At 52.1% G+C, this 14959-nt stretch overlaps 5 protein-coding genes across 6 annotated transcripts in view; 2 read left to right on the forward strand and 3 right to left on the reverse strand.

Moving 5' to 3' along the window:
* The window catches only part of LOC121593754 (glutamate synthase 1 [NADH], chloroplastic), a 29055-nt gene extending 26787 nt beyond the window's left edge, over positions 1–2268 (reverse strand). The window contains exon 1 of the mRNA XM_041916402.1: positions 1798–2268. The gene's annotated coding sequence lies outside the window, so the exon portion shown is untranslated. The remainder of the gene's footprint in view (positions 1–1797) is intronic.
* Positions 2269–4818: 2550 nt separating this feature from the next.
* Positions 4819–6185, forward strand: LOC121593444 (WD repeat-containing protein 92). The gene is made up of 2 exons (XM_041915777.1): positions 4819–5871; positions 5942–6185. Exons 1-2 carry the CDS (start codon positions 4973–4975, stop codon positions 6147–6149), a joined length of 1107 nt encoding a protein of 368 aa, XP_041771711.1. The 5' UTR covers positions 4819–4972; the 3' UTR covers positions 6150–6185.
* On the reverse strand, positions 6092–8832 carry LOC121593442 (tetratricopeptide repeat protein 27). The gene is made up of 3 exons (XM_041915776.1): positions 8724–8832; positions 7779–8646; positions 6092–7704 (listed from the first exon to the last, which is right to left on the reverse strand). The coding sequence occupies exons 1-3, from the start codon at positions 8809–8811 to the stop codon at positions 6237–6239; spliced, it is 2424 nt and encodes an 807-aa protein (XP_041771710.1). The 5' UTR covers positions 8812–8832; the 3' UTR covers positions 6092–6236.
* A 1123-nt stretch (positions 8833–9955) lies between these two features.
* On the forward strand, positions 9956–13377 carry LOC121593143 (DDB1- and CUL4-associated factor 8-like). 2 transcript variants are annotated; one of them, XM_041915241.1, is made up of 8 exons: positions 9956–10127; positions 10323–10582; positions 10648–11035; positions 11125–11387; positions 11460–11555; positions 11627–12341; positions 12429–12580; positions 12664–13377. In XM_041915241.1, the coding sequence occupies exons 2-8, from the start codon at positions 10377–10379 to the stop codon at positions 13124–13126; spliced, it is 2283 nt and encodes a 760-aa protein (XP_041771175.1). In that variant the 5' UTR covers positions 9956–10127; positions 10323–10376; the 3' UTR covers positions 13127–13377. The 2 variants fall into 2 exon arrangements, with proteins under 2 accessions (XP_041771175.1, XP_041771176.1); XM_041915242.1 differs by lacking the exon at positions 9956–10127 and having other exon boundaries at positions 10221–10582.
* A 71-nt stretch (positions 13378–13448) lies between these two features.
* Positions 13449–14871, reverse strand: LOC121593144 (proline-rich protein PRCC). The gene has a single exon (XM_041915243.1). The coding sequence runs from the start codon at positions 14775–14777 to the stop codon at positions 13545–13547; it is 1233 nt and encodes a 410-aa protein (XP_041771177.1). The 5' UTR covers positions 14778–14871; the 3' UTR covers positions 13449–13544.
* Between the last annotated feature and the right edge of the window lie 88 nt (positions 14872–14959).

Here is a 14959-nt window from a genome sequence, read left to right on the forward strand (position 1 = left end):
GGAAGGGAGCAAATAACAACTTAAACACGCGACCAAAACGTGAACATTTCATCACGTTGACGCATATTGCAGTGATAAATCTTTTAGATAGTTTGTTGGTATACTTTTATCAAGTTGGCATGTTTGAAGCCAAGCTAAAAGCTTAAAAGTGACCTCAATCAATGCCCTAAAAGCTGAATAAAACATTAACGGGCGCACAAGACTTCTAGAACATTCCTTGGTTTCTTGAATCGAGATCCTCTCTTTGGCCGCGTGCTCTCCAGACAGAAAGAGAGAGCGAGCGTGGCATTACTTTGCTTCCCCCTTTTTTAGGGGCAGCCCTTCATACACCATTCGGCAGTTCGTATGACGTATGCACCACACTCATACTCGCGCAAAAAAAAACTCCCCAATAAACCATTCACTGGCCTACTGCTTCCCCCACAGTCCGATACTACTAGCCCTACAATACAGAGCATCATTTCGCGCTTCCCGCTCGTATTACCCTAATTATCGATCGGTTTGAACATTGTATGCCCTTTCTCTTTCTCGCTCTAGCTCTCTCTCTCTTCGCGGGAGTCCCCTTCTTCAAGGGCAAACCACGGCTCGGGAAGGAAAACAACTGCCGGCTGGAACACAGAGTAGCAGCGTTTCCTGCGCCACCACTCCGCAACAACGTTTGAATGCGGCAAAGTCCCGAGTGCGCTTGGTGCCGGTTAGGCAGGAGTCGGCATGCCAGGAGGGACGGAAGGCGCAGGAAAATCGATTGTTTCGTCAATGGTCTGTGAGGGGGGGGTGGGGGGTGTTGGTGAGGAGACTTTGCAGACGTCACAGGAGCACAAACACAAACATCCACGCATACACACTGAGAGCATACAACGTGGTGCAGGAAAAGCTGGTCTCGTGACTGGAAAATTGGCGACGACGACGACGACTTGCAGGACAACTCCGTCGTGCAGTTGTAATGATTCGTCAGGAGTAAAGATGGAAAAAGGACAAACTATACAACAAAACCGCAAGTTTTCTGTTCGTTGCTCTAGGGGAGTTGTAAATTTTCCGTTTTCCCAGACCACGATTTCCACCGCCGCCGCTTACGTAATGCATGCGTCTGACGCATTTGTAACGCACATCACCATATATCAACCCGGCCAACTGTGCGCTTTGTGCACTGAAGAATGAGATGCCAAAAAAACAATTCTACAACATCCTTCTTGCGCATCCTTCGCATCAGACATCAGAGTGTGCCATGCCAAAAGCGAGGTTAGGGTTTGCAACTCTTTTCACACACACGCACATTTCACGCCAACAGGACACACAGCAGACCAACACTCCACGTCAGGGACTGAGGCACTTGTTTTCGGTAGGCGAAAAAAAGGGGCAAAAACCAGCTCCTGCCAAACACTTTCACTCCTCACAAACGTTGTCGTTCGTACGAAAATGCAGGAAAATTTGGTCACACGCACCTCAGCACACTCGATTAACTCAGGTTCACTCAGATTTTCATACACAGCCAGAGCCAGAGCGCGGCGTGCTCGCACAACAGGCTACAAGAAATCTAAAAATACGGAAAATTCATCGTGAAAAGTATAACTGAGGAAAGATCCACCAGCTTTCCACCTCCCAAAACTCCCCCCGCTGATGAAGATGATGGTGTAGAAAACGAAAGTTGCATTTTATTTTTCGTCTGCGTCTGTGACGTACACAACGAGAGACAGCGAAAAAAGGGAAACTAGGTAACGTGACCTCCCACTAGGGCAGGACAATATCGCAGGATCACAACTACACTATACAATACCAATGAAATGCATTTCAACTAACCGATAAGCGAACTCCGGTATCCAAACTCGCGCGACGACCGGAAGAACCTGTTTATGCACACGCACACACGGTGTTTCTCACTTTTGCCAACTGCTGCCGAACGATACCGCACCACACACACGCACCGGATCACAACGGGAAATAATCGTCCTTTCGAGAAGAAAACGTTTTTTTCTCTTTAGCTTCAAACGGCTGTTATAGGTGTGAGTGTGTGTAACACGCGCGGACACTGTGTGGACGACGGCGAGGCACACAAAACAGTGGAAAATGTTCGCTTCCACGAGATGGGTTTTTATGCTTCGAACCGATATACCGGATATTAGAGCACACGGCACTGGAGAAATTCACTCACGGTTATTCGCACACACAGATACACGAGAAACCTTTTCAATTGGAAACACGATGGGGAAAATCAGCTTGGCTGCACGAGTGCGTCCTTCTTGCTCAACTGACGGTACAAGAATGTATGTGCGTTCGGTTGAATTCGCTCAGCATGTGCTGCATGAAGCAGTGTCTACACGTGCACGCAATGTGGAAGACGTTGAGGCCGATGGTGGATGGATTTTTTTCTAGACATATGAAAAGAAAAAGAGTTATGAACAAATATGAATTTAACATAATAGAATATATGGTGGATTGCTCAAATTGTCTTTATTATCTGTTCTAAATTATTAAAAAATTCACGCACCGTGCAGCGAGTTTATGCTCTTTGGAGCGCACCCACGACTCGGATCCGACTTCGCCTATTGTTAGTCTGATTCCGAATCCGGCAAAATCCGAACCACTAGTTCCTCCCGGAGTCGGAGTCATCCGAAGTCGCCCGGAGCCACCCGGAGTCGTTCGGAGCAAGGTGTTATAAATGACAAGGTGAAGTTGTTCAGAGCAAAATGACATTTCTCGACTTGACATATCTCTTCCGGGGGCTCCGGTACAAGGATAATGTATTTAGAAGGTTGATTTTTATCGCTTTTGCTGGGCGACATTGTGGGGGACATCTGTCACTCTCTGCATACAAATTTCATTACCCCGCACCAGCCCTCCCCGATTTTTATACCGGAGCCCCCGGAAGGGAAATGTCAAGTCGAGAAATGTCATTTTGCTCTGAACAACTTCACCTTGTCATTTATAACACCTTGCTCCGGTATAAAAATCGGGGAGGGCTGGTGCGGGGTAATGAAATTTATATGCAGAGAGTGACAGATGTCCCCCACAATGTCACCCAGCAAAAGCGATAAAAATCAACCTTCTAAATACATTATCCTTGGTTCGGAGTCAGAATCGTCTAGAGTCGTCCGGAGTCGTCTCGAGTCGTTTGGAGTCGGAGTCGACTGGAGTCATCCGGAATACTTTGGAGTTGTTCGGAGTCGGAGTTGTCCAGAGTCGACCGGAGTCAGAGTCATTCAGAGTCGATTGGAGTCGACCGGAATCGGCAAGGTCTTGAAAGAGAACAGGTCGATGCGTTTAGACTAAATTAACGGAAAGCCATGGGAAAATTTCGACAGTTAAATTGAACATTGTTTTTGTTTCGCGATAGACGTGGAATGCATGAGAGTTTTGTTCAGCATATCACACTCATTTCCTTTTAATAAATTGAGCAATTAGAATGTTATATGGCTGATACAATCCAAGGATCTCATTTATCATTCGTCGCCAGGGTATAAGCAAAGGAATGAGTTCTAGTTGGAACGTGTATTGTGCTGTTTTATGAATATTTAGCTTTTGATTATTACCCTCCGGCAAGACTGTTGCAAATGGTAGTGGTTCGTGAATACAGAAGGGATTCAAATGACTTCTTCTTATGATGTCTTATGACCCAAAAGACTTCCATGAGTGATTTCCCAAGTGCCACAAATCCACTAAACGACCACTAAACGGCTTCTAAACGACACAAGCACTCTACCTAAACGGAATATAGAAAGACTTCGTTTAGCAGACGGCAAACGACTCATGCATTCTAAAAATAGCAAAAAAGCTGGTGGCGCCATCTGTTTGTGGGATACCCAACCAGTTGAGCTTCCTCGCTTGGAGGAGAGCTTTCTCATTTCCTCTGTACTGTTGTATGGTTTCGCATTGAAGTTATGCATCGCTAGAACTAGAACGGCGATACGATTGTTTAAATACTAATCTCCAATGGAAACCACCAGTACTGAAGCAAGTGAGATTTGAGTAATGGTCGTTGGTGTTGATACCCATGTATCACACGACCATTCATATAGATTTTTGCTCGGAAAGTTAGAAGGCTATATAATAGGTATAATAGCGAAACACATTGCAAGAAAAGGATAGCAATATAATGATGAGTTGTAATACGCCATCTATTGATCAAACCAATGAAGCTGTGGAGCTTTCATTTTTTTTATATGGATATTCAATTTTTCAGTCGTTTAAGCTTAATCTGTGGCGCTTGGGTTGCTGCAGGAAATTGCAGCATTACAATAATCTTTATATCAAAATCGTCTTCTTTTCCACTATAGGTATTACCCGTTTGTTTGTAAACATTTTTTCATAAATATCAAAAGCGAGATGAAATGACCTGTTCTCTTTCAAAGACCTTGGAAATCAGAGTCAACAGGAGTCCTCCGGTGCAATGTGCTTGTGACCAGGCATTCCATTTCGTTGTGTTTTTTGTCTTTTGCTTAATGCGTGAACTTCGTATAATGGCCATTGTTTCGAAGGTCGACTCGGGCCAACCCCGGAAGTTTCCGACTCCAATCGATTCCGGGCCAATTCGAATAACTCCGGACAACTCCAACTCCGAACAACTCCGAACGACTCTGAACAACTCCAAACGATTCCGAATGACTGCGACTCCGCGCATTTTCAGTCGATTCTGGACAAATCCGGACGATTCCGGACGATTCCGTATAATGTTGGACGAACCTACCTTCCGGAGTCGGTTCCGAAATTATCGGAGTCGGGATTATTGGAACTTTACCCATCACTAGTGTACACGCTGCTTACGAATGTCTGTGACGTTGACCAGTCAGCGCCCACTGTGCCGTTGGTACCGTTCAAACGCGTGAGTTTATTTACAAACATCCTAGCAACGACGGTTACCGGCAGCAGCAGTAGCACTCTGCGCTTTTGCGTTTTTTCCCCTTACCAATAAAACTCATCGCCATTTCTAGATCGTTCTTAACAATCGAAGCATGAGCTACGCTGTACCTCCACCACAATGGATTCCGTACAGATGATATCGCACATCGAACAATCGCTCAACTATTCCGTGTACGACGTCAAATGGATACCCTGCACGGCGAAGTTTGTGTCGCTCGGGTCGAAACCGAAAGGCACGGGCGTGGTGCAAATATACCAGCTCAACCGTGGCACGCTCGAGCTGGTGAAGGAGACGGAGCGAGAAAAGTCGCTGAAATGCTGCTCGTTCGGTGCCTCCAAGCTGCGCACCGAGCACCTGGCGGTGGGTGATTTTGCCGGTAAGCTGGCCGTGTACGATCTGGAACGAATGGACGCACCGCCGGTGTACGAGGTGGCCGCTCACGATGGGATCATCAATACGCTGGACGCAACCGGCGGCTCAACGGTGAACTGTGGTGCGCCGGAAATTGTGACCGGTGGGCGGGACGGTGCGGTAAAGGTGTGGGACCCGCGTCAACCGAACGATCCGGTCGCAAACATTTGCCCGGCCAGCAAAGACTGCCGGCGAGACTGTTGGGCGGTCGGGTTTGGCGATTCGCACAACGCGGTGGAGCGTGTCGTTTGCTCCGGGTACGATAATGGCGATCTGAAGCTGATCGATCTGCGCAATCTGAAGTTGCGCTGGGAGACGAACGTAAAGAACGGCATCTGTGCGGTCGAGTTCGATCGGAAGGATATACGGATGAACAAGCTGGCGGTAAGCACGCTGGAGGGAGGGCTGTTTGTGTACGACATGCGCACGCAGCATTCGCAGAAAGGGTTCGCTTCGGTGCGGGAGAAGACGGTCGGACAATCGCTGGGCTCGAACGGTGTGATCGGCGGGGCCAAATCGACCGTCTGGACGGTGAAGCATCTGCCGCAGAACAGGGACATCTTTGTGACCGGCGGTGGGTCGGGCAATGTGCGCATATGGCTTTAGTAAGTAGCGAAAATCCTTTGGATTACACCGCCATTTTTATTTAACTTTAATAATTTTCTATTACTGCAGCCACTATCCGGAAAAACGGGTCACAACGCCGTCGGACGGGGAAGAGCAGGGCGTTGCAGGAACGCTGGAAATGTTGCACGCTACCACGCTGTCCACGCAACCCGTGCACACCTTCGACTGGAGCCCGGACCGCCAGGGACTGGCCGTGTGCGGATCGTTCGACCAAACCGTGCGTGTGCTCATAACAACCAATTTGAATTTGCATTAAATTTAAAAGTAGATAAATGCTTTATTTGAAGGGAAATGTGTGTTTGCATTCGCTTGGCGAAAGAAAAACTTACCCCCCCCCCCCCCCCTATTGGGCCATCGCTTCCTTCAATTGCGTTGTCATTTGTTCCACCAAACGTTCCAGCGCCGCCAACGGTTCGGCACACTCTGGCCACGCTTCCTTGCTAGCGGAGCGTAAGCACGCCTGCCCACTGAGCCGGGCCGAAGAGAGCTGCGATCGTAGCGGCACTAACCGGTCCGTCTCCTGCCTTCCATCCACAAATGCCTTCAGCGAACGTTCGCAAAGCTCAACGCTTAGGTTCACCACCGTCAGAGCGCTCTCCGGCGCTTTAGACCACTGACTGTTGGACTGCGTGTAGCCGCGGTACGCGTTCTGCAGCTTTTGGCAGCGCTTCAGCAGGTCCGCATCTTCCAGCTCGGCCGCCAGCTCGTACAGATACCCATTGTTGGGCTGCTGGGCACAGGCATGACCGAGCAGCTTGATCGCTTTCTGCCTCAGCCGGCCGCACGACACCCCATCGGCATCCTTTTCCCCCAGCACGATCGCACGCACGACCAGTTCCAGCACCTCCTTGTCGTAGTGGCGCTCCTTCAGCTCGAGCAGCCGCTCGTACGCGTTCAACGCATCGCCAACGTTGCGCGTATCGACACACACGAGCAGATAGTTTTCCCACACCTTCCAGTTGCTGAAGTTGCACTTGAGCGCCTCCTGCAGCACCTTGTGCGCGCGCGCCTTTTCCCCCAGCATGATGTACGCCTTGGCGAGATTGTTCCACGGCTCGAACCCGTGGCTCTCGAGCGAGGTGTACAGCCGGTAGGCGTAAGCGGCCTCCTCCCACCGCTCCAGCTGCAGGGCGGAGTACCCGAGCCGCAGCAGGATCCGTTCCTGCAGGCAGTTTATCTCGATCGAACGGCGCAGATGCTCGATCGCGGCCGCGTAGTCCTTGCGCGCGAAGTAATAGTTGCCCCAGTGCCGTTGCGCTTTCGCACTCTTCTCATTGGACAGCTCCCAGGCACGCCGGTAGCAGTCCACCTCGTCCGTAGCGTCACCGAGCATGCAGTACAGCCGGACCGAGGGGCCGTTCCGTTCGATCAGCTGATTGATGACGGTGGCGGCGAGATGGCGCATCTCGAGCACCGTGTAGCAGTCGATCACGTTCTCCCAGCTCTGCACCTGCTGGTAAATGTCAAGCGCACCCTTCACCATGCCCAGGCTGACCATCACGTCGGCCAGCTTTTCCTTCATCTGCCAGCTGGCGATGGGCCACGAGCTGAACACCATCGACAACCGGTCCGCTATCGGGATGGCGGCCGTTTCACCCGAAGGTGTGTCAAGCTGCTGCACCAGCTCCTCGATCTGGCGCAACGATCGGTCGACCGTGCGCTTGTGCGTTGCCTCGGTGGTGGCGTTGAGGAAAAGGGTGGCCACACGGGTCGCCCACGGTCCGTGCTGCTGGTAAACGAGCGACGTGATGTACGGTTGTATCTCTTCCAGCGTCAATTGCTCCTTCGGCTGCGACACGTACAGAAAGTATCTAGAAAAGGAAAAGCAAACGGGATTACAATTTACCTTATTTGGAAGAAAGAAGACAATTCCCACTTCACTTACACCTTCCCCAGCACCATGTTCTGTACCAGCGCGGGCAGCTGCACGTCCTCGTTCTCCTGCTCGCTCATAAACTTAACCTTTTCCAGCCGCACCTCATCCTCGAGCTTCAGTATCGCCGGCAGCTTCAGATGGCCGTGCGTTTCCACCGCACCGGGCAGTCCCAGCTCGCTGACGCCCTGCAGCCGCAGGGTGAGCTGGGGCAGTGGGTTCTGCTGGAACTTGGTGCGCACTCCCAGCACACCCTCCACCGACAGGGTAACGGACGAGACGGCTTCCAGCTTCTGGAGCCACTGTTCCGACTTTGTAATGCGCTTAAACTGCACAAATCCGAACAGTATCTCTAGAAAGGTTTCCACTTTCGTTGCTTTGTCCGCATCGGCTACGGCTGCCTCCAGTGCGGCCACATTCGTGTTGAACCGTTCGTACAGACTGTGGGTAAGATCGTCCATACAGCGCTGATGGATGAGCAAATAGCGCTGATACCAGAGTCGCAAGCAGTACTGCTCGGAGGGCGCTTCTTTCGGCTCCGTGGCGAGATTAACGAGACGCTCGAATATCTTCTTACAGACAAGCAAACAGTCCGCACGCTCTACGTTCACGTTCAGCTCCTCTCCATCGGAACCTAGCTGGGCTATAAGGTCGAATTGTTGCTGCCGCTGTCCTTCGGCGTGTTTTTCCCGCGGGCCAAGGAAGTTGTACTGGACAAAGGCTAGCAAGCTGCCGATGGCCAGGTGAAGCAGTTCCTCACTGGAAGCATCGGTTTGGAGCGTTTCATGCTTGAGCACTTCGGCGAACGTGCTGGAGTTGAGCAGCGTGCTCCAGTCAGCTTGTAGCAGAGCCGCATAGAACCGGCCGGAAGGTTCGGAGGCTGGATCGAAAACAATCAGAAACAATTGATGGTTAACCAAAAAAAAAAGGAAAAGAAATACGTTCGAATGTACTTACCGTTGCGTTGTTTTAAGCTCGCCAGCAAGGAATCCATCGTGGCAGGTGATTGAGCGGGGAATCGTATTTCCAACTCTCGTGCACGCATGGAAAGCAGTTCACATGTGTTTACCGCTGTTGACAGATGGAGATTTTCAAAACAATCCTTGCACAATGGTAACCGATCGGAAAAATTCTGAATAATTTTATTTTTCTGGGAAAATATTTTACAACGCACCCACAATTCCGATCCAACTCCGGCTATTGTTATTCCAATTCCGACTCCAGCAAAATCCGAACCACTAGTTTCGCCCAGAGTCGGAGTCGGCCGAAGCTGTCCAAAGTTACCCGGAGTCGTCCGGGGTCGGTCGAAGTCACTCGGAGTCGTCCGGAGTCGTTCGGAGTCGTTTGGAGTCGTTCGGAGTTGTTCGGAGCCATCTGGAGTTGTTCGCAGTCGTTCGGAGTAGAAATTGTCCTTAGTCTCCCAAATTGGTGATGTCTCCCAGAGTCGTCCGGAGTGGTTCAGAGCCATCCGGAGTCTTTCAGAGTCGTCCAGAGTCGCCTGAAGTCGCCTAGAGTCGCCCAGACTCTCCCGGAGTCGAACTAGTCCGGAGTCGGAGTCATTCGGAGTCGTCTAGAGTCGATAGGAGTCTACTGGAAGCGGAATCGGTCGAAGTCAACAGGAGCCGTGCGGCCGATGTACTTGTAATTAGGCATTTAATTTCGTTGTGTTTTTATCCTTCACTTTGCGCGTGCACTTCTTATACAGGCCGGCACTGAACAACTTGGACTGCAACCGATTTCGGGTGACTTTGAAGACTTCTAACGACTCCGGATGACTCAGACTCCCAATAACTCCGGCTGACTCTGGATAATGCAGAGCGGACCTACCTTCCGGAGTCGATTCCGACTCGGGTGAAATATCGGAACCGGGAGGTGACTCCGAATTTTTGCCAACTTTACTCATCACTAGTCAAGACGATCTAGTAAGAAATTTGGAATCTAGCATAGTCAAGCCAACTGGTAGGAACTAATGTCGAATCCATCTCGATCAGGCCTCCTCCAACTTTGAAGCTGCTTTTGAACCTATGCCAGTCTAGGTACTGGGAAGGAAGGTACACTTTTAAAATGGTTGGAATGGAACCAACTCCAATTTCAGGCACAGATTCTTCCCAAAATTACCCCAACTTAGCAAAACCCACCGGTGATTTTCAGTTCGATAGAGGAGCAACCCTGTCCAATCCGGTCTGTCAGTTTCGCCCAAGGTGTCAATTGTTGGCGATCGAATCAACAACACTTGCTGTGCGTAATTTTCTGCCTCTGCAAACATATTTTTACAGTGTAAAAAAGAGAGGTTTTATTGCAATTTAGTTTATAACAATTATTGAGGAAGTGTGTCTAGAAAAGGCGTACGAATTCATACAGGTTGGTGTTGGTTTTGGGGGCTCTCAACCCCCTTCCCTTTAATTTGCTCCAGCTGCAACAAAAGCAAAAAAACACAATTCAAGCAGGCTGTCATCTTGCATGTAAAAAGAAAACAACAACAGCTTGGGAGAATTTTCCTGCCATACGACGCAGATTTTCTCTTGCATTAAACGAAGCACCTTTTCTTTTCTGTAGCCCTTATAGTGTGAGACGTTTTTGTGGCCCTTCCCCACCCCTGTGCGTGAAACGATGGACGAAAGCGGCTCGAAAGGCGGCGGCGGTGATAAGGAGACTGACGAGAAGAGTCCACCGAAGAAGGCGAAAACCGTCCATCATCCGCAACCCTCAACATCGTCGTCGTCATCATCATCGCTGTCCGGCAGGGCAGCTTCTTCGTCCAATATGGCGTCCACTTCCAGCGCCACAGCCACAGAAAGCAAAAGTGCTTCAGCAAGGTAAGCAGCACGGGATACAATAAGAATCCGATTTGATACGCGAGTTCGGGGGTCTGTATGTACAGTGCACCGGAAGACCGGCAAAGTGAGTCCACCGCCAACGATCCACCACCGGCGCAACGAAACCGGCACCCGGCGAGTGCTGCTCCTGCTGCCGCTGCTAATGTCCGGAGCCGTACCCCTTCCCGGGATCGCAATGCCGCCGAAAGGAACGCCTCGTCCTCGAGCGATGAGGACGCAGCGGTCGACGATGCCTACTTTCATCATCTGGAGCAGTCGGTGCGCCGGTTGGTGCATCGCAACGTGCGCAATCTAGGTAGCCTGCGCTCCCGGCAACGTAACGATGGCGACGAGGGGGGAGACGGTGCAGCGAATGCGGCGGCCGACGATAATGAAGCGGGCTCGGGCAGCGATGGCGGTGATCACCGGGACGCAATTCGTATTCGGAATCAGGTTAGAGACAAAAAAAAAAGGCGCACGCGGTTTTGGTTTTGGGGCGTGCTTTCTAATCCACGCTTTTTTTTGTCCCCCGCTCGCAACAGCTGGCCGATAATATTGCGGAACTGCTGGCGCCTGGCTTTTTACCCAACGAGTTAGATTACGAAACGCCCTCGGAGGTGGACAGTGCCGAGGCGGACCTGTACGACGACGAGGATAACAACTGGCCGGCGGGTGGGTTGCAGCGCAGGCGGCGATTGTTTGGGATGGAGGAGGTAAACCATCTGTCCTCCGACTCTTCCCACTCAAGCCTTTCGTCCGCTTCCACCGCATCGTCCAGCTCGGACGGTTCCGAATCGTACATACAGTAAGTGGGGATTGTGACCGTGTATGGGTGTCGACCGGGTGAGAGGATACTAAATTCCGTTTCATTTCGCAGGTCCAGTGAATCGGATTTCGTTTCGATCCAAGAACCGTCCGATCAGTGTGACGAGAATGTGCATAATCTAGAATGTCTGCAGACGAGCTCCGTGAAGTGCGTTTGTATGGGTTTCCCTGTGCTAACTGAAACATAAACCTAACGGATTTTTCCCACCCCGCCCATAGGTGCAAATGGAACATAGTGCGCGAGATAAGCCAGCGGCAGCACGGTATAGCGTTCCATCGGCCACCCGCCACCGTCGGACGGTACAATCCGATCCAGTTCCAGACGCGCGCCTACGGTTCGGTGCACCTCATCCAGCGGCTAGGGCTGCTGCACAAGCTGGCCCACCATACCGGGTGCGTCAACTCGCTCAACTTCCACCCGTCCGGCAAGCTGCTGGCGAGCGGGTCGGACGATCTGCGCATCAACCTGTGGCACTGGGAGTCGAAGAAGCTGCTCAAATCGATCCGCAGCGGCCACAAGAACAACGTCTTCCAGACCAAGTTCATGACGTGCGACGGGTACGGGAGCGAGATCGAGATCATCTCGACCGGGCGCGACGGGCACGTGCGCCACACGACGGTGAAATCGTGCGGGCAGGCGGTCACCAAGGTGATCTTCCGGTCGCAGCACCCAATCCACAAGGTGGCCATACCGGCCCGGAACGATCTGACCTTCCTGATGGCGGGCGAGGACGAGAAGGTGCGCCTGTGCGATATGCGCCAGGCGAAGATGCAAACGGTGGTCGACGTCGGGTTGCGGCTGTACAGCATCGCCACCCATCCATACGATACGGAGTTTTGCGTGTCCGGCAGTGGCAGCGCGGTGCGCGTGTACGATCTACGGCGGGCGCAGAAACCGCTCCGGATGCTGTTTGTCGGCGAGCAGGGCGAAGGGGTACGCTCGAAAACCCGAAGAGGAAAATGGAAAGAAGCGCCCAGAACAAAAAGCTAACGAACGATTATTTGTTTTCTCTTCCGCCAGCTACGAAGCTATTCCAGCATCACGTGCGCAGTATACAACCACGACGGGACGGAGATTCTTGCCAGCTACAGTGACGATGATATCTATCTGTTTAAACTGGCCGAAGCGCAGGCGGAAATGGTGATTCCGACCGAACGATTCAGGGGCCACTGGTAATTTGCGTTAGGATTAGGACAGGGAGTAGGGTTTGCGCGTTTTTAACAGCCCTTTTTTTCCTCTTGCCTCCCTCCCACAGCAACGTGCAAACCATCAAGGGCGTCAGCTTCTTCGGACCGCGCTCGGAGTTCGTGGTGAGTGGCAGCGACTGTGGGTACGTGTACATCTGGGAGAAGAGCAGCCGGCGGATCGTCAACTGGCTGCGCAGCAATCCGGGCGAGGTGGTCAACTGTCTCGAGCCGCATCCGGCCTTCCCGATACTGGCCACCTCGGGCGTGGACAACGACATCAAGGTGTGGGTACCGAAGGGGCTGCGCGACGAGCAGACTGCGCCCGTCTTCGAGTGGAACGATCTGAAGCGATACGTGCGGCGCAACGTGCACAGCCGCACGCAGCACCGGAACGACTTTTCGATCCGCTCGGCCTCGAACCTGTCCCGCATCTTTCCGGCGTTTGCGTACGGTCCGCGCGCGTCCCTCTTCGATACGCTCGATGACGACGATGAACCGGTCCGGCCGCGGTTAGACTGTAATCCTTCGTAAGGCACAGACCGGCGGCGTCGTTATTATGGCGAAGGGGTGGGAATGACTTTTGCCGGGCATTTTGCCACAATGCAGTAGTGACAAGCGAACATTCGGCGTGGAAAAACTATGTGAGAGGAAAGCAATTGTGCGAGAGCCCCAGGGGAGGGAAGAAATTATCCTTTTGTTCTGAATTTACACGCAAAACCGTGCGTAACACCGTTGCGGTGATTACGGGGCCCGGAACTATTAAAGTTATATGTATTTAATAACGGTTTTGTACGTGCATTATGGTGGAAAGTTCCCACCTTTTGATGACATTTAGGAAAAACATGTACGTGTGCGATCGTTTCGTGAGATACGGTGACATTTTAATTTATTTAAACACTTCTCAATCAGCAGCCTAACGCTACCAGCACATCCACCCCACCAGGGGCACTCAAAACCCGTACTTGCTCTGCGTTTGGCGCCGGGACTGCCGGTTCGCGGCCCACATTGCCTCCAGCTCTTGCGCATTAGCCTGCGCCTTGCTCGCCAGCTGAGTGATGTGCGATTTCCGCTTGCTGGTGCAGGTCCAGTCGCCCACGAGATGGCCGGTCGGCACGTAGCCCGTCTCGTCCTGCAGCTGCCGGCGCAGAAAGTCCTCCTTCGTCGGGACGATGTCCGCGGACGTGATTTCGATCAGATCGACCTCCTCCAGCCGGGCACGCTTGGCCCGATTGCCACCGATCAGGGCGGCCAGTGCAGTTTCACTCGCCAAATCCTCCTCCGCTGGCTGGTGCGGCTGGGCCGTATCGTACGCGCCGCTAGCGACGCCGCTCGTATCCCCACCGTCCGACGGCTCTTCCGGCTCGGTGTACTTCCGCACGTTTTCTGCGATTTTCGCTGCCTTTTTCGCCACCATCGCACTGATTTCGTTCGTGCTGACGGTGGGCAGCTCATCGACTTTGTTGAACGAGAAGAAATCTACCATTTGTTCGTCCTCTTCCTCCTCGTCACTGTTGTCCGGTGGTTGCGCGGATGATCCGGCTCCCGGTTTGGCTGGTTTTGCGCCGGTTGGTCGGCTGTTGGACTGGGTTTGAGCACTCAGTGGGACATTGCGCGGCCGATTGGCAACGGAATCCGGTACGAGTCGCTTGCTGAAGGTGGCACTAGCTGGAGCGCTTCCGGATGCTGCGGGCGACGGTTTCGGGTCAAACAGTGCCGTTCTGGGCTTCGGCAGCATGCTGAGCAGGCTGGTCGTCTTTTTGGGCATTGCAGCACCGATGATGGGCTTTTCCTTTTTCGTATCGCGTGTCTCGACGTCGTCGAAGTCCTTCATCGAGGGGATGGTGATCTGTACCTTGCCGTTGCGAACCTTGGGCTTGGCGGGCGGAGGCTTCGGTACGGGAATGTTGGCCGGGATTGCCTTCTTGTGCAGGAACTCGTCATCCTCCTCCTCGATGCGTAGGTCGTTCAGGAGTTTGGGAGCTGGAAGGTGTAAGCTATGCTTCGGCAGTTCATCAACATCCGGCTCCTGATCTTCCAGTGTGGCGCTTTGTGTGCTGCTGGATGGAACGTTCGGAGTGCCGTTCTGTTTGACGGGAGCACTGGCCACTGGTTGTTTAGTTTCTTCCTGTTCCTCTTGATCCGAACCATCATCGCTGCTGTATTCGTAGGCCACAAGGGACATGGTGTGTAATTTTGTGTATTTTTGCCGTTTTTCAATTGCGTTTCTGAGAGTGTAATACGTAAACAAACTTTGCAGGACAAATAAACCTGTTGGCTGCGTACTTTACTACGTTATGACATTAGAAACGTCAAATCAAACGTCTTTCTCAGAAAGCATTTCAAAGAGCGCCTTCCAACTGGCGG

The sequence above is a fragment of the Anopheles merus genome, chromosome 2L (assembly GCF_017562075.2).
Source record: "Anopheles merus strain MAF chromosome 2L, AmerM5.1, whole genome shotgun sequence".
In the NCBI taxonomy this organism is placed as follows: Eukaryota; Metazoa; Arthropoda; class Insecta; order Diptera; family Culicidae; genus Anopheles; species Anopheles merus.